Source organism: Melopsittacus undulatus, chromosome 3, assembly GCF_012275295.1.
Source record: "Melopsittacus undulatus isolate bMelUnd1 chromosome 3, bMelUnd1.mat.Z, whole genome shotgun sequence".
Classification (NCBI taxonomy): Eukaryota; Metazoa; Chordata; class Aves; order Psittaciformes; family Psittaculidae; genus Melopsittacus; species Melopsittacus undulatus.
The window spans coordinates 89,439,716-89,462,995 of NC_047529.1; the positions used below are offsets into that span (position 1 = coordinate 89,439,716).

The 23,280-nt window shown below is 40.1% G+C and overlaps 1 protein-coding gene across 1 annotated transcript in view; it reads left to right on the forward strand.

Annotated features, from left to right (window-relative positions):
• Positions 1–15,200, forward strand: part of DISC1 (DISC1 scaffold protein) — a 181,917-nt gene extending 166,717 nt beyond the window's left edge. The window contains exons 12-14 of the mRNA XM_034061203.1: positions 5,847–5,964; positions 12,532–12,693; positions 14,865–15,200. Of these exons, the coding sequence (XP_033917094.1) occupies positions 5,847–5,964; positions 12,532–12,677 (264 nt within the window). The 3' untranslated portion in view covers positions 12,678–12,693; positions 14,865–15,200. The remainder of the gene's footprint in view (positions 1–5,846; positions 5,965–12,531; positions 12,694–14,864) is intronic.
• Positions 15,201–23,280: the final 8,080 nt, after the last annotated feature.

Here is a 23,280-nt window from a genome sequence, read left to right on the forward strand (position 1 = left end):
TGCGGCCATCTTGGTTTGTAACAAGGAAAATTTGCAAGAGGAAGATTTGCTCAGTCCAGGGACAATTAAGCCCTGGAGCAGGCTCTGTTCTGTTAGCTGCTAAGAACTGTGTAGACAGACGGCAGCTGAGGAGAGTTACAGCTGGCTTAATAGTACTGCAAGACACAGAGCAGCAGGCATTGGTGCTCCCTGGTTGCTTCCTCATCAGCCTTGCCCATCACCTTGATGGTGCTGGTAATGAGTTACATGTGTTATTTTCAGAGTAAGAGATTAGGCCTGCTCAGGACAATGCCCCCAATGCAGGGACAAATGTGGTGCCTCCTCCTGCACTTTGGACATTCTGTGGCTGTGTAGCTCACTATCTGAAAGCCTGTGTGCTTAGCTTGCATGTGACTGAAGCATCTGCTTGTGCAGGACAGATAGATGGATGCATTTTTGTTTCTAGAAAGGATCTAAGAGGTGCCCTGGCCTGATGTTCTGGAAATTCAAGTGCTCACAATTTACATTAACTTCTGCAAAGGGGTGAGGGTAAGCATGCAGCACTGCTGCCAGTGATAAGTCACTTATTCTAAACCTTGTGCCATAGTGTGAAGTATCTGCAAGGCCAACTTTTTGTAGTTGTTGTTTCTGTTATTTTGAATTCTTTTAATTATTGTAGGAGAGAGAGGATTTACTCTTTGTAAATCTCTTACCCTTTGAGTCTTTGATGTTCTGCAGAAGGTCATCTAAGGCTTTTATCTTCTTGGGGTTATGATATTGTTGGAAGTAAGGCAAAGCCTTTTTACAAAAATTCCTTTTGTAAGAAAAATTAATTTTAAGGATATATCTGGGAATCTTGCTTCTCAGCAAAACCACCACAGACTCTAATGGTGGCTCTAATCCCTAATAGAGTCTCTAATAGAGTTAGCTTAATCTAGCTGCTACAATACTGATTCTTCCATGTAAAATTGCTGAACTAGGTCCAAGAGAGGATGGAAGGTGTTTGCACTGGAAAAGCTGATCAAACAGTTTCCTTGAGTAATTCTCTCAAGGAGCTGTTGCTCACAGGTGACTAAAATGATTTGTAAAAAGGTAAAATGAAATGCAGAAGACTAAAGTGGAAGCCCTTTCCTCTGCTCTTAATTCAGGATTCTGATGCTCCAGCTGTGCATTAGCTGAAACATTGTTCTTCCCATTTCTTGCATCAGACTCTCACATTTCTGGGATAGAATGAAAATTTTTACTTTGCATAAGAAACCAGAAGAATTCACTACACCCACATTTGTGCTATTTTCACCTGCTTACGGATGGGGGTGGGGAGTGGGAATTCCAGCCAGCCATTCACAGAAAAATCCATAAAGCAGTACTACAGCTCAGCTCTCTTCTGACTCCTGTAGTCTTTTCTATCTGCTTCCTGAAAGTGCTGTTAGTACAAAAATAACCAAAGCATTTTAAAGTCTTACGGTAGCTTGTAGCATTGACATAACCTATAAGCTCGGACGAGTTGTATTTTATTAATGTGTTGAGCTGGAGGCAGAGTCCACTCTCCTCTCAGAAATGTTGATCAATGTAAAGTGCCACTTCCCAATCAGGAGCTGTTCTGAATAGGTTGTGTGTCATTGATAGCTTTTTCCCTGCCTATATAGATAAATGTCAAATAAAAATGTTACCAGTGACGTTGAGAGAAATCTTTCCTATCAACATCTCTGGGTTATTGAACTCTTTTCAGACAAGGGCCTGGGGGCAGAAGCTGTGGAATTGGTTGAATTTTTAGAATTATTCTTGTATATTTTGAGAGCAGTATATTTTTTTTTCCTATTGTACCTCTTCCTCCTGTTCAATTAGAGCTCTCTGCATTACCTCATCTTTCCAATCCAAAATAAGAAAGGCAATATATACATGTTCTGGAAAATGATATGATGATCTTTCTGCGTTTTTCTGTGATACTTGCGAGTAAGTTCCTCAGGGATGATGCTTGTCTAAACCATGGAGGGACTTCTCATTTCAACTAAAAAGGCAGCTGTGTCATGTAGGTGCAAAAAACAGTTTATCCATGCACTATTACTGTTGTAGTAAAGAGGAATTAAGCTGCAAAATACCTATTAGGACTTTAAGATTAATAGAATATAACCCCTACATTATGGAGTTATTTTAGTTACACTGCAGTGCAACCATAGCCATATAGATATGATTAAATGAGTTTCAAGTGTTTAAAGACCTAAACAAGTTTGATTGATTTTTATGTTCTCAGATTTCCTGGCTTCCCTTATTGTTGTAACAAATCTGCATTGAGCACATTGTCCTAGTACTCATTGTTCATTTTATGTTCATTGCCATGGTAAACGGGACTTTTGTTATATTTTTAGACAATTCGTTACATACTCAAAATGTGATCATTCAGGAGCACTACGCTGTTGGTTTTTTTCCTGAGACAGAATGGATGTTTTACTTTAAGTGAGAATCTAAGTATTTGGTTGAAGGAATTAAAGCCAGTGATAAAAATGATAGTCTCTTATTTCTAAACATGTTTAGTGTGAGATCAATATACCAATAAAGTCCTTGCCTGGAAATGCAGTCAGTTAGAAGCTATTAGCCAAATCTTAGAATCCCAAATACAGGTTTGTACTGATTTGAAGCACCATGTGATGCCTTTGCTACAGAATTAGCATTCACCTGAAGTCCAAGGGCCTTGGGGGTCTTGTTTGCTGAGTTCTTTATTTCCATTCTTCCTGGGATTTTTCTTTACCTTGCTGTAAAGTTTTATTTTAAAAGGGGAAAGAAAATGTCAAATATGAAATCAGATTATGTAGCAGTACACCAGTAAGTGTAGTTATCCACTTATAATGTAGTTATGCACTGCAACTGTGGATTTCAGGCTCTAGTTATATGTATTTTGTTTTGGATTTTCATGGTCTGTGTGCATCAGAGTTAGCCACACTTGCAGCCTGGAGCCGGTTTTGCCAACCAGGTATCTCAATGCTGTCTCCAGTGTCTTTTAACCCACCTGAAGTTCAATGAGGGAGTTGGTCTAAAAGGCCCATTTTGCCCTGGACATTCACTGGCACAGCGAATAGGGAAACTGTGGATCTTCACAGCAGGGCTGGGCAAATCCAGCTGGTGTGCTTATCATTTAGATTAGCTTCTCAGTGAACACTGTGTATTTGCATATACGAGACAGGAAACATGAGGGCAGTTTTAAAGTGGAGGAAATGGGTCTTACAGCAACTGGTGATACCACTAGTTGGGTGAGAGATTATCTGGATAAATGTTCAAGCCATCAACAGTACACTAAAAAAAGAAAGGGATCCCTACTTTAACGCATATCTTTATAATGCTTTTTATATTTAAATATGCTTAATGGCACAGGTATTCAAGAGTGTGCTGTAACATGTACTGTTCTTTATTTGCTCTCTGTAGTAACTGATGATTTAAAGTTGGGACTGGAAGTGTCATCTTTCTTGACAGCATTAGTGTGATCCGAAATCTCATATGGTAATAGTTTTTGATAAAAGCAGTGACTGGATCACACTAAAACATTCAGTACCTTGATGTTATAAGAGCAAGAATCAGCTTTTTATGTGTCACTATGACATAGCAGCTCCTCAGGATCTGTACAGGACTAATTCATTTTGTCAAAGTATACAGTCTGTAGAAAGAGTCTGGTTTGGAAATCTTCATCTATGGCTTTTGTCTGTCAAAGCAATACATTTCATTGCTATACAATCATGGAACAGTTAATTTAGGAATAACAGTTTTTAATTAACAGGCAAACTCAGTATTTTTGACTTGTTTTTCTTGTGTTTGAGATGATGGTTACGTGAAGACCTGTTTTTCTTAGGTGTAATTAGCTGTAGGAGAGAATCAGTGTTCTGAGTTTGGATCTTGCTCTATAAGCTCAGAATTTTAGATGTGCTTTCAGAGTACTAGGTTTTTGCAGTTTACTGACTCTTCTGGCCTGAGACCTAAGTTTTGTTAGACCACTGTTGTCAGTTCTTGTATGCATGTCACAGCATGGTTCCCTAAAAGCTTTCTATTGATATAAATAGCCTGGGTTATCCCACTCCCTAATAGCATATGGAGTCCTGCTGGTGTGCTGAATAATGATTTAGCAGCTGTATGGAAGACTTGTTACTCATCTTCTGTTCCTGGCCTTGAGAAAAGGACATTCCTAATTGCTGTAGTGAGAATGTGTAACTTCTTCTCCGCTGTTCTTATTTTTGAAACAGTGGGTCATTTTTATGTCTATAAATTCTGTGCAGTGCTGCCATAGATTCTGATGTTTGGTACTGAATCTGAAGATGGCTGCTAGGGACTCATATGCAGAGTCAGGGACTCAGCCAGCTGGTTCTCACACTGTGCTTCTCTAAGCTGTGGGTGTTTGCGACATAACCTTTCTTAACCAGCTCACTCATCCAGGATTCAAGCTGCAGGTAGATGCATACCTATGTTGTCTGCTGAGTAGCCATCTCTGACAGAAGACCTAGGAAAGCAGAAAGGTTAAAGCTCTGTGCTTTAACAGCGGATGTGCCAGCAGGCAGAACTCTTCTGACACTTGACTCTGTGTATGTACTGTGTGACATGAAGCGTAAGGGTAGCACAGAACTGAAGTCTGGTGAATGTGTTTACCAAAAATCAGATTGTTTCACAATGGGCAGCATTCCAATAAGTATTAGCACAATTTCTTTGGAAGGGCTTTGCTTGAAGGTTTGATTTATCTTAAGCAACTACTGATGGGCTGCTATCATAGCAACAGATCAGTGCAAAGGACTTCAAGTACTTTTTTAAAGGAGAAAAGCTTTTTCAAGATTGCATATGGCCACATGTGCAGCAGGCTTTGTGGATGAGTGTATAGACTAGGTCTAGAAAAAGTTCACTCTTCTGTATTCCAGCAGATGAATGACTCCTTTTTTTGTCAACATGGCTCCAGCAGAACTTCATCTTGGCACTATATTTCCTTACATGTACCCCTTATCAATCACTGTAGACAGTTCCATGATGTCTTGGGCAGGAGAGAAGAGGCTTTGTCTCAGTGTTGCACAAATTGATTGATTTATTTTTTCCCCTCCCTCTTTTGTATTTTTTGTTTATTTGGGTTGTTTCTCAAAGAAATAAAAAGTACAAAATATAATGATACAAACTCTATTGTGCAGTAAATGTTAGGGAAAAGACTTTGCAACTGGTTTAAAATATTCAGTTTAAAATAGAAAAAAAGAGTCTATCTGTGTAAGTAAGTAGAGAAGCATTACTCTTGAAAAATTTGCCATTTCATGATAACACAAAAAGTGTAGTTTCATTTTGTAATCTCTTAAGGCTTTGATGAATTTTCTCTGGTCTGGTGCATTTTCTCTGGTCAGTTGAACAAAGTCCCTAGGTATTCTAACCATAGTTTTCCTCAAAAAAGTAAGTACATTTTGTGTTTATAAGAGATACCAGAAGTGGTGTCTCTTTTAAATTTTTAAATGGCTCAACGCTGTAAATCATATTTATATGAACAGTTTGATTATGCCCTAAATGGCATAGTCAGCATGAGATTTTCCTCCCCTGCTATGGTGAGACAACAGGAAAGAGAGAGAGCCGTTCAGTCTTCACACCCCTTTAATCATCTGCTGAAAGTGAGATCATGACTTTTTTTGTGCTGAGAAATAGACTGAGACCACAAGTTTATTCCATTTCATATAAACCACCTATTTATTGTATAATAACAACTTTTTGTCTTTCTAACGAGAATTTGCTTTCAGGCAATGTCTTAGCACTGCAAAGCATCATTTCCCCTTACTAATATTTTATTTTCCCCTTAATTTGATGCAAATTTGATGTAGAAAATTGTAGTCAGCAGAAAACATGGTTTCTTTTCCAACTTCTTGTAGGAGTTCTTCATATTTTCTGCAGAGTTGGGAGAAAAATGTAAAGCAATAAGTGAGAAATTGGTGCACCTGGAAGATCAATTGCAAAGTTCTGCCTGCAGAGTTGATGAAGGAGTTATTCATATCCTTTTTGATACAGCTACAGGTATGTATCGATCTATGTAAGTATGTATGTGGAATACTTGCCTTTCAGGTTCACATGGAATACTAGTTTTTAATTTAGATTAAATACATTAAGAAGTTGAGAATTGATTGTCTTGCCGAAGTGGGTGTTTTTGTTGTAGCAAGTTTTCCTACAGTGAACTCTCACTATGGTCTGATCCAGCTTTAATTGATTTAAACATAAGTTATTTCTGTGCACACTGAGATTAGGCACTGAAAAAACTTTATTCTACTGTTAAAATCCTTTTGTTAGTAATGCTCATATAAGTAAATGCCTAGCACACTAAAAGCTACATGGATACAAGTATACATGCACCTGCATTTCCCAACATGATTTAGCCAAATTAAATGCTACATCGTTGACTCAGATTGTGCATATTGTCACCCATAGTTTGGGGGGTTTCCTATTAAAAAAAACATGAGCAGCAGGTGCATCATGTGGCATCCTATGCAATTTAATCTGCCTCTAACTCTCCAGTGCAAGTAACCAGATAAGATGTTGTCTTACAAAGCACCTGTATCTTTCTGTACTTCATCTGTCGTTCCTTATCTGATTGAAGATTGCTTAACTTTTATGAGGTATTCACTGGGCATTTTTCAAAACTTAATAGCACAGAGTGTTGCTTCATTTGTAACTTTCATAGAAAAGCTTATCACAAAAGAGATTTTGTTCAGCTAAGAAAGAGAAAAAGTAATAAGAACCACTGAGGCCAAGGAAAATGAGAGTACTTAGCTGGTTAGGTTTTAAAGAAAAAGAGGTGGCAGGCAATGGGATAATGAGGAAAGATTAATAAATTCAGGTTGGAGAGATTAATAGAAAAGCCTTTACAGACACCTGAAGGTGATTTGATGTGAGGAAGGATTCAGTTCCTCCTAACCTGAGGTGGGCAGGCCTGCAGGAGAAGGTTTACAGAAAGGATAATAAATAGATTGTGTGAAAATACCACTGTATTTTAGGTAATTTGGCATCTATGGCCAGCATGTTGCAAAAGCCTGTTGTAGAAACTTGGTTTCTGTAAAGGTATCAGAATCATAAACTTTAAGGCAGAGAGGGGAGGAATGCACTGGGAGGTGCTATATCAGAGGGGGGAAAGACAGTCACTCATTTGTTACTACTTCAAATCTTTCTTTCCTAAGTCTTTCAATATACAGATAGATTGTTGTCTCGTATATACCACAGACCAGTTTGCAATACTCTTTCAATTATATTTACAGCCTGTGTGCTTGGTTGTGTTTATGTTTCCCTGGCGCTCTTTGTGATCATTCTTTTCAGAGCTATATGAATGTGTTTGTCTTGTGTGTGTGCAGAGCATCTAATTCCTCCTTTATGCATATTTGCTCTCAAATAAGCTTTTCTCATTAACCTCAATAGAAGAACATTGAGTTACGGATTCTTTGTAGTGGATTTAAATTCACATTCAAACCAAGTAGTCAGGCCTGATCATGGTTACAGTTTACTAGGTAAGGTGAAATAAGCTGGAAAACTGCTTTTTGATTCCTGAAAAAAAATGCACAAGTAAAACAGTAGCATTTGTATTTTCTATGGAGTGTGCATATTTCTTTGTAGCTGGTGAAACTACAAGAAGTAGTTGAAAAAATAAAATCTAATCATTGAAAATTTGAGAAGAGTTGCAGATTAATCTCGTTCTAAGCCATGCTTGTCTGATACAGAAGTGATTTCCACTGTTGATGAAATTCAGCTCATGTTATCTAAGTACAGAAATGCACACTGTGTGATATCCTGGTCCTAGCAAGACCACCAACCACAAAATGAGAAACTATGCTTAGGACATAGGGACATACAGAGAAGCAGTTCAGCAATTTGGCTACCCCTTATTAACATTCACTTGCTATTTCAGAGGTAGTCCAGATCAATGTGCGTAAAATGTTACCATCTGGTACATGTAATTGCTGTGCTATACTTCAAAAAGGAATGAGGAAAAATAGCTACCACAGTGCTACAGACCTGTAGATTGTTTTTTAAGTAAAAACTGCTCAATGCCTATAAAATAAACTTTCAGTTATTGTAACATGCTTATATTGCAGGAACTAGACTGAGATTGGTGCCTCAGTAGAATGATTTATGATTCATAGATGGATCTATTGTTTGCATGGTAGTTTATTTGGTTTGAAAGAAAACAACTTCTTATCCCAATACTGGATAATTATTCAGTGTTCATTAAAAATCTGTAGAACTCTTGAGAGCAGGAGCTTAAAGACCTGTGATTGTAATGAAAGCAGGATAAATTTTTCAAACTCTTGTTTGCTGGTTATTTTTGCCCTTCCCAACATCCCCCCCCAAACTGCCTTAAGAATAAACGTTACAAAATGTATTAGGTCAAAAATCTAACTGGGGGTTGCACAGATGTAAATTAGTCCTGTCATCTGATTATTGAAAGACTTTTGAAGACTCCACTGAGAAAAATAAATTCCTGATGCTCTTAAGCCATTTGCCAGTGTTTAGTGTGTGTCATAGCTTTGATTAATAATTAAGTTTGTATTAGAAGAAAAATCCCAGATGTCATTGTTTTTCATTCTATGTTCTGGTGGCATAGCACACTTAAATCAACCATGCTGCTCATCATAATTGCCAGCACAACCTGAACAAAAGAGAAATCTAGTGCTATTCCTTGGTCCTCAGTATAGGTACAGACTGACTTGGGATTCTCATTTATTATTGAAGCCTTTCACAGCAAATATTAAACTGTACTTTTGTATAAAAAGCATCAAACAATAGGGGAGAAAGGGGGAAGAAAATCTCCTCTGTAGCACTATGACATATTTGCTAAATTCTATGTAATATAACCAAATAAACCCACAGAACATTCAATTATGGCTAATTATTGCTGAGTGTATGAAAACAGTCCCCATCATTAATTGGAAATAGCAAAGGATGAAAAGCGACTCATTCTGGTGTCTGCAGGGCTGATGGGAGGTGTTACTTTCCTGACAGTAAAGGCTTGGAATTCCCACTAAAATTAAATGGAGCCTATATTGCAATTTCACAGTCATTTTTGTTCTTAATTAGCAGTTACATTTTGATGGACAATTTGAATGCTTGTAATAGTTCCTCCTGGTGAAAATGCTTTTGTTGAAGAAACCTGGCTGGACTGTTATTATAAAAGCAATCTGCATTTGTCATCCTTAAACAGGCATTTTAAAAAGTTTCTTTGAAATCAGAATTTTGTGCCTGTTCATTAGGCATTGCAGGTCACTTTGCTAACCCTTCACCTTGATCATATGGCGGGGTCGATCAAATCTTGCTTTACACCAGAATGGGTTTTTAACAGAACCAGGAGTGTGGAATCTCATCCTGGGTGAACCTGCACTAAATTTTGGAATCCCACAAGAGTGACAGGTGTCAGTGGTGCCCTCTTTGACTTTATTTGAAATGACAGGAAGGTGAGCCCTTTCCACTGTGTGTTGCATTGAGAGAACATGGTTCCACTTGTATTGTTTATGTATGACGGAGGTAGGTCAGTGTATTTACACCCATGTGCTGTAGCTTCTTTGATTTCCATTTTGTTTTACAATATACTTTCAGTTTCTAACCTTTCCTATAGTAAGGCAACTGGTTTATAATACCTGCTTTTTGTCTCTTTTCCTTAAACATTTGAGCTGAGAAAACAAAAGATCATCGATGAGCCCATTTTGTCTAAAAATTAAGTCTGCCATAATTAGCTCTGCTTTGTATCTCCTTTGCAAAGCATTGACTCTGTTATGTTGCTAAAGTGTTTTAAAGAAAAAAAGTCAAATAGCTGAAAAGCTACAATCAAGACAACATTAGAGCTGTGTTATTGTTGCAGAATTTGTATTGTGTTTATGTGAAGCTGTTCCTAAATACTTGAATTTACTGCTTATGAGACATTGAAGAGATTTTGGCAGTATTTCACAGGAAGACAGCAGGACCAGAAAATGTTCCTAGTTGAAACTTATTTTGGCTTCTGTCTTGATACTGACTCAATATTTGCAGCATTGGGGTTGAGAATTTAAGCATTAAGGACATATTTGCATGTGGATCCATGCAAAACTAGGGTATTTTTTTCCATATTTAAAATGGGGGAAGTTGTATCCAGACATAACTTCTGTATATGTATAGAGATTCAGTGCTGAGCCCTATACCATAATTTTTCCTAGCTATAATGGCTTGTTTGACAGTTACTGGTCTACAGCTGGCTGTGGCATTATGTATGAGGTTACTGAAACTTGCTGCAGTTAGACTATGTAGTCATCTTTCTTGTTGTTCCATCTTCCTGTTGGTTAAGAGTTTCTTTCCCTGTCTTAATTTTCATCCTTCCTTCAAGGTTTCTTATCCACTGGCACCAAAATGTTGTAATTTTGCTTTTCTACCTGAAAAGAGATTCTGTAATAGTTTAGGATATTGCAAATAACAGCGTGTAGCCAGAAACTGCACATCAGAAGTAATTAAATTTCAGAGGCTTCCTGGTGTTCATAAACTGAAGAACTTCTACCAGTTAGGTTTTCAGCAGAGTCTCATGATTAAGTTGCAGAGCGGTGGACAGTCCAGAGCAATGTGTTTTACTTCAGAGGAGATGCAAAGCATAATTAATTTGTCCTTGTATGGTGCTTTGAGATCCTAGAAGTTTTATGTGTGCTGCTATTACTTGTAATGACAGACATAATCCCGTTATATTAATAAGAGCTGTGCAGAAACTAGAAGTGTGCATGAATACTCCTGGTGAATGTATTAAAACATCATAGTAAATGTATGTAAATATACAAAGATGAAAGTTTGAGGACCTGATAACAGAATCAAAAGCAGCCAGAATGCTTTTCAAAGGCATAACTGTGACTGCCTGAAATAGCCATGATTGGTATAGCTTTCCCATGGTCCTCTCTAGGCACAGTTTTTCAAACATAGCAGCTCACTTTTTATAGTTACATAACCTGAGGGTGTCTTTTTTTCTTGGCATTGCATTGACATTGGGGTCGAGTAAAACAACATTTCATAATGGATGAACTTCGTAAAGGATAAAGCCTGTCCTTGTGCGTTATCCTTCCTGTGCATTGTATTTTTGAAATGGAGTTGTTTCAGTGTCAGCCTGTTTCATTTCCTTTGAAGTGAGTCTGTGGCTCTCTCAGAGATCATTTGGTGACTTACTGCTAGAAATGAACATATTTTTCTCTGTCATGGCCTGCTTGGGTTAACCTTTTTGGGGTCCTTGCCTTTCAAGCCATACCTGTACAGGAGGCCTCAGTGTGGAAGGGGTGATCACTGGGGCTTGTTCACAGGGGCTTGCTCGTTGGCTCACAGCTTCAGCAGGCTCTGACTTGTATCGTGTTTGCTTTGCTCTCCACATAGTGTAACCTGTGGAAGAGAAAATAAGGTTGGTTGTGTCATTTGATCTACACCTAGTCCTTGTGCTTGAGTCAACAATGGATAGTCTCACTGACAGAAGCTTATCAGTAGCAAGGCTGATATATAGATAGTACAAACTATGCTTATTCCCAGGAGAGAGTAGTCATCAGAACAAAAAGCTGTACTGCCTAAGAAGCTACGCCACTAAAAATCATGTATGTCTCGGCAGTTGCCACTAGCTCCCATGAATATCCTGCCTTCATCTGCCTGTCTGTTCACTGCTGCACCTCTTGTGTTCTCATTCCTGCTATCTTGCCTCTCATTGTGGAGCTGGGGAAGGAGGGAAGTAGAAGGTCTCTTAAGAGGCTGATCCATTAGCCATAATTTTCTTCCCTAGTGCCTTGCAGGAAATCTGAAATACACGATGGCAAATAAAATGTGGAAAACCCTTAACCGAATGGAGTATATTTATTGAATGATCAGATGCATTTCTGGTGGCCTTTCTCCTTTCCATGCACAACTGCATAACCTTGCTGCTGCTAATCTCTTTGCTTTTCAACTTGCTCAAAGCATTCACTGTGAAACCTCCTATAGCTTTATATTTGTGGGTTTTGTGCTGTAATTATACTGATAATTCAGCTAAGATTAGAGCACAGATTTTCTCTGCTATAACCTAATTTTGCTACTTACCTAGCTTCCCAACACTCCTTGCATAGCACACATCGCTGAGCTTGCTAAAGCCACACAAGCTGTGGTTTCTTGGCTTATATCTCAGACTGCTCCTGCTGCCCTGTTGCCTTTATCTGGGGTCTGATCCACTCAGGTCTGTGGCTCTGGCTTAAATATCCACTCTCCACCCAGCAGACAGCTTGCAGCTAGTGCTGCTGCCTGCATGGTACAGGTTCTTTGTCTCCTTTCTTCCCTTGAGAACAATATCCAAGCAGTATCCCCCACCCTGTTCCTCTTTTAAAGTGCTAAATAATGCTACTTGAGAACTCCAGTTTGCCTGGATTTTTTTTTCTTTTTGAAAGCAAGTGTGAGAAATGTATTAATATTTAATCCTAACAATTTGGAAGAACTTGAAGCTACAATAAGATAGCCATGGCCATCTGTTGTGAGCAGCAGAACAAGAATTTATTTAATAACTTGGAAAGAGAAGAGGGACTGCCAATCACCTATAGATTTATTCCTTAATAAAGCTTGCACAGTCTCTGCAGAGGGAGATCCAGGTGGTGAAGGAGACACTCCAGACAGTGCTCATGCAACTTCAGCCAGCAAGGGAGGCAGAAGAAAAGGCTGGAGACTTCCTCTGTGACAGCTGGTGTCCAGGAAAACAAGACTTGAAGGAATAATGAGCAGAAAGAGCTGGTAGGATGACATTAATTCACAAAGGGCTGCTTTTAGTAACTGAATACTGTTTTACCAAGCCTCAGGGATCTCTTCTCTCCCTGCATAACTAATAACTAAATCAATTATGGAGCAACAGAGCCTGGAGGTCTATCATCAGAAGTATGCTACACAGATTCACATGTTCTGGCACAGATTGGGAAACAGCTTTCAGAGCAGAGCAGCCCCTGTAAATGTGTAGATTACAAATTGATGCATTTCAAGTGAGTCTGCAAAGTTGCCTTTAATGTCAGTGAAATGTTCTCCTTGAAGACTCATAAACAGTATATGTCTTCCTTACTCATGGATTTTTATCTCTGATTTAAAAATGTAGCATTAAAGCTGGAACATCGACTACTTCTTGAAAACTAGCTGTAAGAAGTTTGGCTTTAACAGCTTTCTTACACTGAATGCATTTTCACATTCCTGCAATAATTAAATCAATAGGATGAAATTCAAGCTAACAGCGTTCTTTCAACTGAAATTTGTACCTCATTTACTCAGTGATACTGAGTACAGTGGAGGTAACTAACAGCAATCCCTATAGCAGTAGCTTAACTTGCTTCATTTATATATTAATATAAACTTGCTTTAGTATTACAGGGGTTGTAAAGTACAAAGAATTATTACATTGGTAATTTGTCTACCTTAAATACTGTATGAATGATATGTCATTATGTCTCCTTGTGAAGATTATTACTACTATTATATTACTTCAATCTTCCTTATAAACTTCAACAGGAACACAGATTTTTTTTTTGCAACAGACAGGTATATGTATATATACATAAACATGTAGTTTATAGGAAATAAAACCAACACTCAGCTGAAGCCAACTAATATGAAAGATCTGTACTGAAATCATTGTTCAAAGCAGTTAATGCCTTTAGGAATTCATCATGTACTCCTACTTGGATACCAGTATATCTCTGGTGTCACAAAAAAAGTCTGCTTCTGCCATTTGTTGCAGGGGGAGAATTTAAAAGGAAAATCTGGTTTGTTTTTTTATTAAGCCAATAGATGAAGAAAACGTCTTGCACCTCAGTACTGTACTTTTTATACCATTGCTCTGACATTTTTAGGATTACTTGTTTCTGCTTCTTCAATTACTCATTTTACAGCTACATTGTGAAGGTTTTTACAAATTTGGAGGGTCACTGGACTACTCGCCCACTAAGATTGTGTTCAATTTCTTTGTCAGTTTTAATACTAGTTGAAATTTCTACCTCAATGTTAAGGATAGAAGGGAAACATGTTCCAGGCAGCCAAGACATACAACAGGATTATAATTGCATCCAGGAGCATACGGTTGTCAAAGCAAAGCTCAGGTGGTTGCTCTAGTCATCAGATCCTCAAGGTGGAATTATAACCCTGTGATTCAGAACATGGTTGACTTTTCTTTTTGTGTAAAACATGAGCCAGCATCCTTGTTGTGGTAAAGACTTTTGGATCTTCACCTTGTCTGGACTGCCACTTTAATTCCCATCCCCAGTTTCACATGGCAATCTCTTGCTGCTCCTCTCTTTGACCAGCTCTTTCTCCAAGCTTTTCTGGACAGTGCCTATTCAATACCTGCCTCCCCATAGCAGATTTGACACTTTCTGAAATGCACCCAGACAGATAGACAAGGCATTTGTCTCCAGCTCAAGGCAGCCCAGTCAGCATGGGTAGCAGCCTGTGGCACCCCGATGTTCACCCCATGCACAGGACCAGCTGCCATCCTGTGGAACCCACCTGAGTTCAGATAAACAGCAAAGAAAGCACTGACAAGATCAGTCTCTTACAGCTGTTTCCTTAAGACCTATAGAACCTCCTGGTGGGTTCACACCCCAGAGGGCCCAGGTACTGAGTTTCCAGCTATGAGCTCTTATATAGGATGATGACAAGACAATGGCCAGTACACTAAGGTTGCAGGACCCTCCTTCTCCCACACACTGAGGGATGTGTGGAGTTTTGTCCTCTGAATAAGTAGTGCCCACAATCTAAACAGTTGGCAGGCCCTGTAAGTAAGTGCCTCAGAGACAACTAAGCATGAAGTCTGCCTCGCTCAACAACCATCACAGGGGCAGGAGAACAGCACCTTCATTCTCACTGCACCTTTCTTGAAGACATTCCCACTCAATTAAAAAGCCCATGTGGCTTTTGTGTTTCAGAACACTGCTGCATTTGAATAAAATCTCAACCTATGCAACCACTTTAACAAGACACTGAACTGAGGAAAAGGAAAACTGAATCAGTCATCATTCGTATTATATTTGTCTTTGTTAATTAACATTTACTCTATACATAATGTGGACTACTACTACTTTAATTTATTATTCCATTAACTTCACTGTTTGTTGTGGGAAGCTAGAGCCAGTAATTGTTCCTTTTCTCAGACATGCTGTATAACAAGCATACTTAAAGAAAGGTATACTATGCAATGTATTAGCTTCCTTTTATTGGTGAGTAGAAAACATTCAAATAAAGAGAAGAATGTTTTTAACTAACCCAATGCCTGTTTGCATTCTGTGCAGCATACAAGGCTTTAGAAATTTCATCCTGGGGAGGTGGGTGTGGATGAAGATGAGAGGAGAAAGAAACCATGTGTTTGACTGTTATTGTGCTGTTGACAGCAGCAGCGCCTCTGCTTGGGAAATTCTGTGATGCCTTCTGGAAGCAGTCTACAAAGATGCATTCAAGATCAGAGTCTCACAGCAAAATGTAGTTATTTTCATTGAAAGGAAGAAAAATAGCATGCTGTGAGCTATACAGACAGATAAACCTGCTGTGATGACAAGTAAAAGAGCATCTGTGGTATCCCAAGGATGTGTTTCATGTATGCTTGCTAGGACTCCATCACCTCCAGGTGAACTCAAGTCCTACCACCTGCAAGCAATGAATCTCAACAGAAATAAGCCTCTTTCTCATTTTGGAGCAGAGGTGTTCTCCTTATCTAATACCCCAAGTCCTCAACGTTTTGAGAAGTACAGACTGGCATACAGGCTTTGTGTGTTAAGCCTTTGAACATCAAAGGAATCGTAGAATTGTTTAGGTTGGAACCTTCACCAGGTTCTTTACTCTTCCAAAGCACATGCAATGGACTGCTTGAGGAAAGGTGCAAGATGAGGAAGCAGCTCACCTCAAGCAGTCCATTGCATGTGCTTTGGAGGAGGAGGAGTTAGTTATGTTTAATACACACCACCAACACCACCTCAACCCATGTACAGACATACTCAAGGGACTGAAGGAGAAAGCAAAGAGGGGACAGCACTCAAAGGGTGTTTAGCTCCAGCCCAGTATTTCTTTTCACAATCAGTTAGCTAATCAATTCTTTCGAAAGGATGGCAGCTCAGACTTTTGCTATCATTACTTGTTAAATCAAGATAAGCACATCTTTTCTAGAGCACTGGAGAAGGCAGTTCAATAACAGATCCCAGATAGTGCTGGAGAGAGCTCCAGGGTAAGATTAGAATAATCCTCATGTGTATCCTCTTAGTTTACTATCCTATTATAAATGAGATTGGGAGCAAGAGATTTTTTTTTAGTCTCTGAGGTTAACATGCTACAAAGAAGCTCTAAAATACTATGCACATGTGGATATTTATCTGCACTGTTTATTAAGGAAGAGAATAGAAGTTTCTAGAGAGATTAAAAAAGAAAAAGGAAGAAAGGCCTGTGAATATAGGAAATTATTTCTGAACCTGAAAAGCAGCCAAGCCAGTAGCCACAGCAAAGCATTTCTCTTAAATTTCTAATGAAGGCTTGAGTATGAGGCCTGGGAAAAGAACATCTGGGGTTGAGTGAGTAAGGAAATGTCTGAGTTCTTCGCATGCATGGTGTTCAGCCACTCTTTCCTGGTTTTCTTGTCTGGAAAAGCAGTGTCCTACACAAGAGGTGTTGCAGTATTCTCAAAGACACACACAAGGTTAGTACATCACTAGGCTATTTGTTCTTATAATCATCTGAAAAGTTGAACAAATAGTTTATAATAAGCAGCCACACAGGAATACTAAGTGGAAAATGAGAGAAAATATTAAAATAATCAGAGTCACAGACAGGAGACACATGATGGGTCTCACTGGAGAAATGGAAAATTAAGAGACCTTTCTACAGTGACAATCCAATTTACAATAAGAAAATAACTTCACATGTATTACTTTTCTGACAATGAGACTATGAAACACTGAAGGAAACACTTCTGGATTTTCCTTCCGGGTAGGCTCAAGTTTTTACATGTATCAGCTCCATCTCAAGACCTGTAGCTTGTGCACACTCTCAGGCTTCACTCTAGGAGCACCCCAGTGCCAGCAGCCTGAAGGCAGGCACAGCACTGCATATTGGAGCTCCTCCAGGGCTGCACTGGGAGTGTCACAGGAACTGGGTTAGATATACCAGGGCCAACCTGTTCCACTCTTTGGGGATTGGGAGGGGCAATAGGGACACACCCATCTCACTATTTCTGTGCTCTTCTTGAAACTTAAAAATTTTGTTTTCTTATCGTTTAAAACACATTTTCACAAAGTTCCTTTTGCACCCTTCATGAAATTTGAAAGGAGCAGGATTAGTTTCTCCTGGCTCTAATACAGTAAGGTCAGGCAATGAGACCTGCTTGTTCTTGGCTATCGTCTGATGAGTTTGGATCAAAGCTTACTCCTGTAATATCAGTAACCAGAGTTCCTAGAACAGCGGCTGACTGGTTGACCAGGATATTTTCCTCCACTTAGCTGGGCAATGCTGAAGAGCAGGAACACGGTATTGACACCTAAACACAGCACTGACAAAACTTTACAAATGGTACCAACTCCACTGTTCCCACAAAATGAAAGTGGGCAAAGTTTCAGGTAAAGAGGTGCAAGAATGCTGAGATGATAGATTAGGAAAATCTAACTGTCTCACAACAAACCAGCAAAGCTGAATACCAGTAACTTAGCCAGCTAAAGACCAAACTGTGACCCACTTGCATCCTTTACTATTTACACTGGGAAAGATTTTTCAATGCCTACTGGCTATTTCATTTAGCAGAATCCTTCACAACAGAAAAATAAGACATTTCTAGGGAGGGCAAGAATTGACCATTGGAGCAAAAAACTGTCTCAAAGTTAAAGCAAGCTGGGGATTTTATTTTCTCCTTCTCTTATGAAATTGTGAAGAAAGCCCTCCTGCATCCCAGATGTAACACATTTGATTCAGGAAGCACCACAATGCAGTTTCATATGTGCATGATTTGGATGCCACTGACAAATAGGCACAGTGCTTTGCCTTAAATATAGGCATTTTCTTTAGTCGCTTTAAAAATAAAAAGGTGACAGAAACAATAAATGCTTTGATAAGCAAAGGTAGACTTGGCAGACAGGGCAGCTGGGTGTCTGCAAGCTGGAACAACCTATTTACCTACTCTTTGATCTTGACCTTAGCTCAAAAGGGCAAGTGAAACCAAACATTATGGAAGGGCTTATTGTAAATCTTTCCTGGGATGCCAAGACTAAAGCTATTACAAAATGGTTCAGAGCCTGACTAGGTAGGAGCTGAGGGTTTCAAGCCAATTCCCTCTTTCCTCAGGGGCAGCAGATTAAATGTGGCTGGGGGCACATTTCACGATGCAGCACGAAGCAGGATGGGGTGATGCTGGCACTAGGCTCATGTCTGGGAGCAGAGGCATTGCTCAGCACTTGCACTGTGCTCCAGCCTAACAGGCAGCACAGGTGTTTGCAACACTGCACAATATCCTCTGCAAAAGAAGAAAACTCAGGGAAACCCAACCAGCACCATAGCCATCAGGCATTGATTGTTTTGGCTCCAGTGCTGGCATTTGATCTACCTATTGACACTTGTTTTTGTTAAGTGAGAAGGAAAAAGTGAAGAGAGCACCCTGCCTCTCACAGCCATACATGATTTGTCATTGCTAATTCTCTATAATGAGCTGTAGCAAGTGAAGCCAGTCTCTTTCCATTAATCCTGACAGGAAACATTTCTTCTTTGTCTTCCCATCAAGTACCCCAAAGTCTTTGAATGAATATGCGCTACAGCTGTACCAAACCCCCAACTCTCCTTGAACCTTCTCCTTAGCATCCTGAACAGAAGGCAGCAACACAGAGCAGCTCTTCCAGTACAGTAATACTGCCTGGTTATGAAATGGAAACAGTAAGGCATCACAGCTTTATTTCATTCTTTTTACTATGTGTGTTTTTTATTATCCTGAATTGGAAATGTAATATTGATTAGGTCTTCTTAAATATCAGTGCTTAGTAATACTATTAAAATAAAGGTCTGCTATAGAGGAAAATAAAAGAAATGAAGCAGCAATGGTGTCTCCTAAAAGATAAATAAATCACCAGGCCTGGTTAATGTCTCCTCTTCTGCAGTTTTAGTTCTTGGGCTTTAGAAAGTTCTTCCCAGAAGATATATTGAGGCCAGGGGACAATCATTCAGGGATTTCTTTATTCACTTTCCCTATAAATTGGTAACAGACCCTGCTTATCTTCTGCAAAAGATACTGGAAAGAATCAAGTTCTGCCTCTAAAACTGTTAATGATTAGTGGGTCATTTATTATGGGAGGTGGTATTTAGCTCTTGGAGTTGAATTAACAGGAGAAAATAATCCCAACTCCTATGTACAGACAGTCCTGTAATACAGCAACCTAAGCAAAGAGGATTATGTCTCTTGGGTCAGGAACTCCCAGGGTGCGTATCCTTCCCTCCAGTCTGCCCCTGGATAAAGGCTTAGGCAGCCAGATGTACTCCACATTCATCCCTTTAACACCTTTAACATATGGTTTACGCATGTCCTAAACAGTGTAAAGATTTGAAAGAAAGTAACTGATTTCATACTGGAATTCATGAGTTTTTTTCCCCTCTCTGCTAGTCATCTTTTCATTTCAGCTCTGTCATTACCCTGCACAACATTCTGCTTCTGCCATGGGCTGCACCTCAGCTCAGAAACATGGGTGGTTGTGGCAGTCCTCACCGCTGCCCTCTGCACATGTTCGCAGGCATGCACACACATGCTCACACACGCTCACTCCAAGGAACTAAAGAGAGCTTCACCTTGTCTCCTTTGGGTTGAAGCCTGCTGAAACGATGCTTAGGAGAGGCAGGCATGCCTGTCAGGGATTAAGGATCTGCAGAGGTGAGCTCAAAGAAAGCTGTTTTCACCAGTCTCGCACACATCTGCCTCTTCAGAAGTTGAGGCCAGCCTGACACAGAGCAGAGCTGTTTGTCTGTAACCACATGCCCAAAGCATCTATAAAATCTTCACCTTATCACTGCAGAAGCACTGGCAAAACACCACCAGATTGGAAAGGAAGCTTAGCTCCACTGGCTGAAGTGGGAGGCTGAAGGTACAATTTGGGCAGGCAGGAGCTTGCCCTGCCAGTTCCCCAGAGGAGGAAGAGCTGCGTGACCCTGTCCGCACCCGACACGACTGAGCTACTGTGCTCAGGCTTTCATGGGGGCTTATCAGCTGCAGTGAGAAGTTCACACACCCCCTTTGAAAGGGCAAAGCTAACTCATCTACCAGGAAATACAACAAAACCAAGCTCACAAGTCACGAACAGTCTGGTTCTCCATCTGGCCCTACCAAAGCTCAGCTGTATGATCACAGGCTTTCTGCACTGAGCAGTACCAGGCTCAGATATAGTTAATATATCAGTTCTGCATGGTTGCTGTGTAGCTCAGTTACTAATTATGAAGGATTTCAGAGAAACAGGAGAGATGATCTTCTCATACCTGATAGGCAACTCCAGGTTGTCCCTACATAACCAGTAATGCTCCCCAGCACTACTCTCATTGAAGGAGAATGAAAGGGGAAATGTCGCTTTCCCTCTGGGATTTTAAAAACATCAATGCTTTTGAGGATGTAAACCCAAGTCCCTGGTAAATTTTATCAGTGCTCTTACTATAAAAACAGAATGCTGCCAAGGCTGTCCAAGCCGAGCTTTCTGGTCTGTCTTCCTTCACGAATCCTAGGATGAAATCCACATGTCTCTCTATTCTTGCTAAACCCAACACTCTCCCGCTGGCAGTCAGGTCTCCTGGCCAGTCTGTCCCCTGTGCAAAGACACGCTGTTCACCTGGCACAGGATGTTCAGATCCTTTTTATGGTCTGCATCTCTTCTGACTTTGGACACCACTTTGATTTTCAAAATGGTGACAGTGAAGTTTGGGGTAAAAAACACACACAAAAAAACCCCTGAAATGTCATGGTTTAGGGACTGTAGTGAGAGGACAAGGGATAACATCTTCAAACTTAAACAGGGGAAGTTTAGATTAGCTTGGATGTAAGGAAGAAGTTCTTTACTGTTAAGGTGGTGAGGCACTGGAATGGGTTGCCCAGGGAAGCTGTGCATGCTCCATCCCTGGCGGTGTCCAAGGTCAGGTTGGATGAAGCCTTGGGTGATATGGTTTAGTGTGAGGTGTCCCTGCCCATGGCAGAGGGGTTGGAACTGGATGATCTTAAGATCCTTTCCAGCCCTAACTGTTCTATGATTCTGTAGTCATCTGTAGTTAGGCAGAGATTTATGTGATCTTGGGTTGATGAAGAGAAAATTAAGCTCAGAACATACCCTCCATGAAGCACATGACATAGAAGACTGACTTCATGAATACACAAGCAGCACTGACTGTTAGAGGTCAAGTCTTTCCTTGTGACTTCGTGACAATATTTCAACCATATGCTCTTGCAAATCTCTGTAACTGAATGCAACTTCATTGTCACCCAGAGTGAGCAAGTTGCCCTAGCAGGACCCTCAAGTACAACATCAAATGCCAGTACTTAACCTCCAGTCATTGGCCAAGAGGTTATGGTGCTACTATTAAGTCTCACAAAAAGAACAATTTCTCCCATGCTATTTTTGGGTAGAAGGAGGACTTGACAACTTCTGCTCACATGGAGGAACAACACTGACCTGCATTTGGGAGGGACTTGGACTGAGTTTCAGCAAGCGCCATGCACACAGGTGAGTCCAGGGAGCAGCTCCACCTCCCACAGCTTCTGCCATTCCTCTGTGAGCCTGATGCTGATTTTCAGCTGCTCTTTCCATCTGCTGATGCCCTCTGGAGTTTCCCCTTGCAGATACTCAGCCTCTCTCATAGAGGACACAGTATAAGATTGTATATCATGGGCTGTCAAAGGGAAAGCTTCTCCTTCATACATACATTCAATACAAGCTTCAACACACACATTCCCACTTTGTCCTCTTCTAGGCTAAACATTGAGTCTTGAACCAAATCCCACCTGCCCTTCCAGGCATGGCAGGTGATTTGACTGCTTTAAAGCATAAATAAGAGGAAAAAAAAAAAAGCCCAGAAAGTAAAGTGGACTACTCTGTTAAGAGTTTCTGATCTGTCAAGTGTTCCCTGACACTTTTTGTCGCAAGTCAAAGTAATCCTTTAAGAGGTTTTGCTGGAGGGAGCATTACAGTGTGCAGGATCATGTAGAGTTCTCCAAGGAGAGTCACAAAGCAATACCAGCAGAAAAACTGAGGCAAGAGGCGTGCCACTGACATGGCACTCAATTTCTGCTCTTAAAACGTTAGGGAAACCTGAGACTAGACAGATACACAGGATCCTTACAATGGCAGACAGTAAATGCATTTCATTTCTGAATCGCATCTTTACAAGCAGCACTGACCCAAATACAAGATTTAAGCACAGGAAACAATTTACTGCCCCTTTTGGAGTAACAACTGAGCTGCTTAAGGAAAGCTTGACCTAAGGTGATAAGATAAAAAGCTCTGTCATCTGCAACCACGTCCCTAGAGCATCTGAACTCTGCTTAGGCTCCTTGTGTGCGTCTCTCCGTTGAAAGTGATGTAAGACAGTCCTCTCTTAGCTCATCTGTTTCAGGCTCATAAAATAACAGGAATGATGACATTTGTCACTGAAACTCTGCACCAGAAGGTAGTCAGTGTAAAGTAAAGTACAAGCCTGGCTTCTCCAGCTTAGCTCAGGGATGGATGTGAAGCTCTCAGAGGGAGAAAGGAACTTGCTCTTCTTGCAATGAGCAGAAAACAAACTCCGGCCAGACCCTGCAAAATTACTACACATTACCCATGAGTCTGACAGTTTTCATCCAGTGAGGCACGAGATGCGAGGCAGGACCCTGCAAAGGGCACAATTTAGCATAACTTACTTCATGGGTCACTCTGTGTAAGGGTTTGTAAGACCTCAGAGCACATCATGCATTTCAGGTGATGGCAGCACTGCCATCGGTGGATTTGCTAAGGAAAATACTACCTTAGAATTTTTATTTCACCTCTCATCCAAAAAAATTTTGTGAATATTTTCTTCTCAGCTGAAACAAAATTCCTGTTGTAAAGGGTGTGGGGAATTATTCTAATGTGGTGATGCTGTCCCAAGTGTTTTAAAAAGGAAACATGTAGTCCTCATTTTTCACCACAATAATGGGATGAATGTAAGTCAGCAATGCTAGAGATCACTTGGGAAGATCAAGGTACCATTTTTCCAAACCAGGAAAAATAATGCCTTCAGCCATCTCTTGAATTAAATATTCACAGTCACAAAGGAGTGAGGACCCATATTCTCACCAATCTTATCTATCATGACAGAGGTGGTTACATATTCATATGT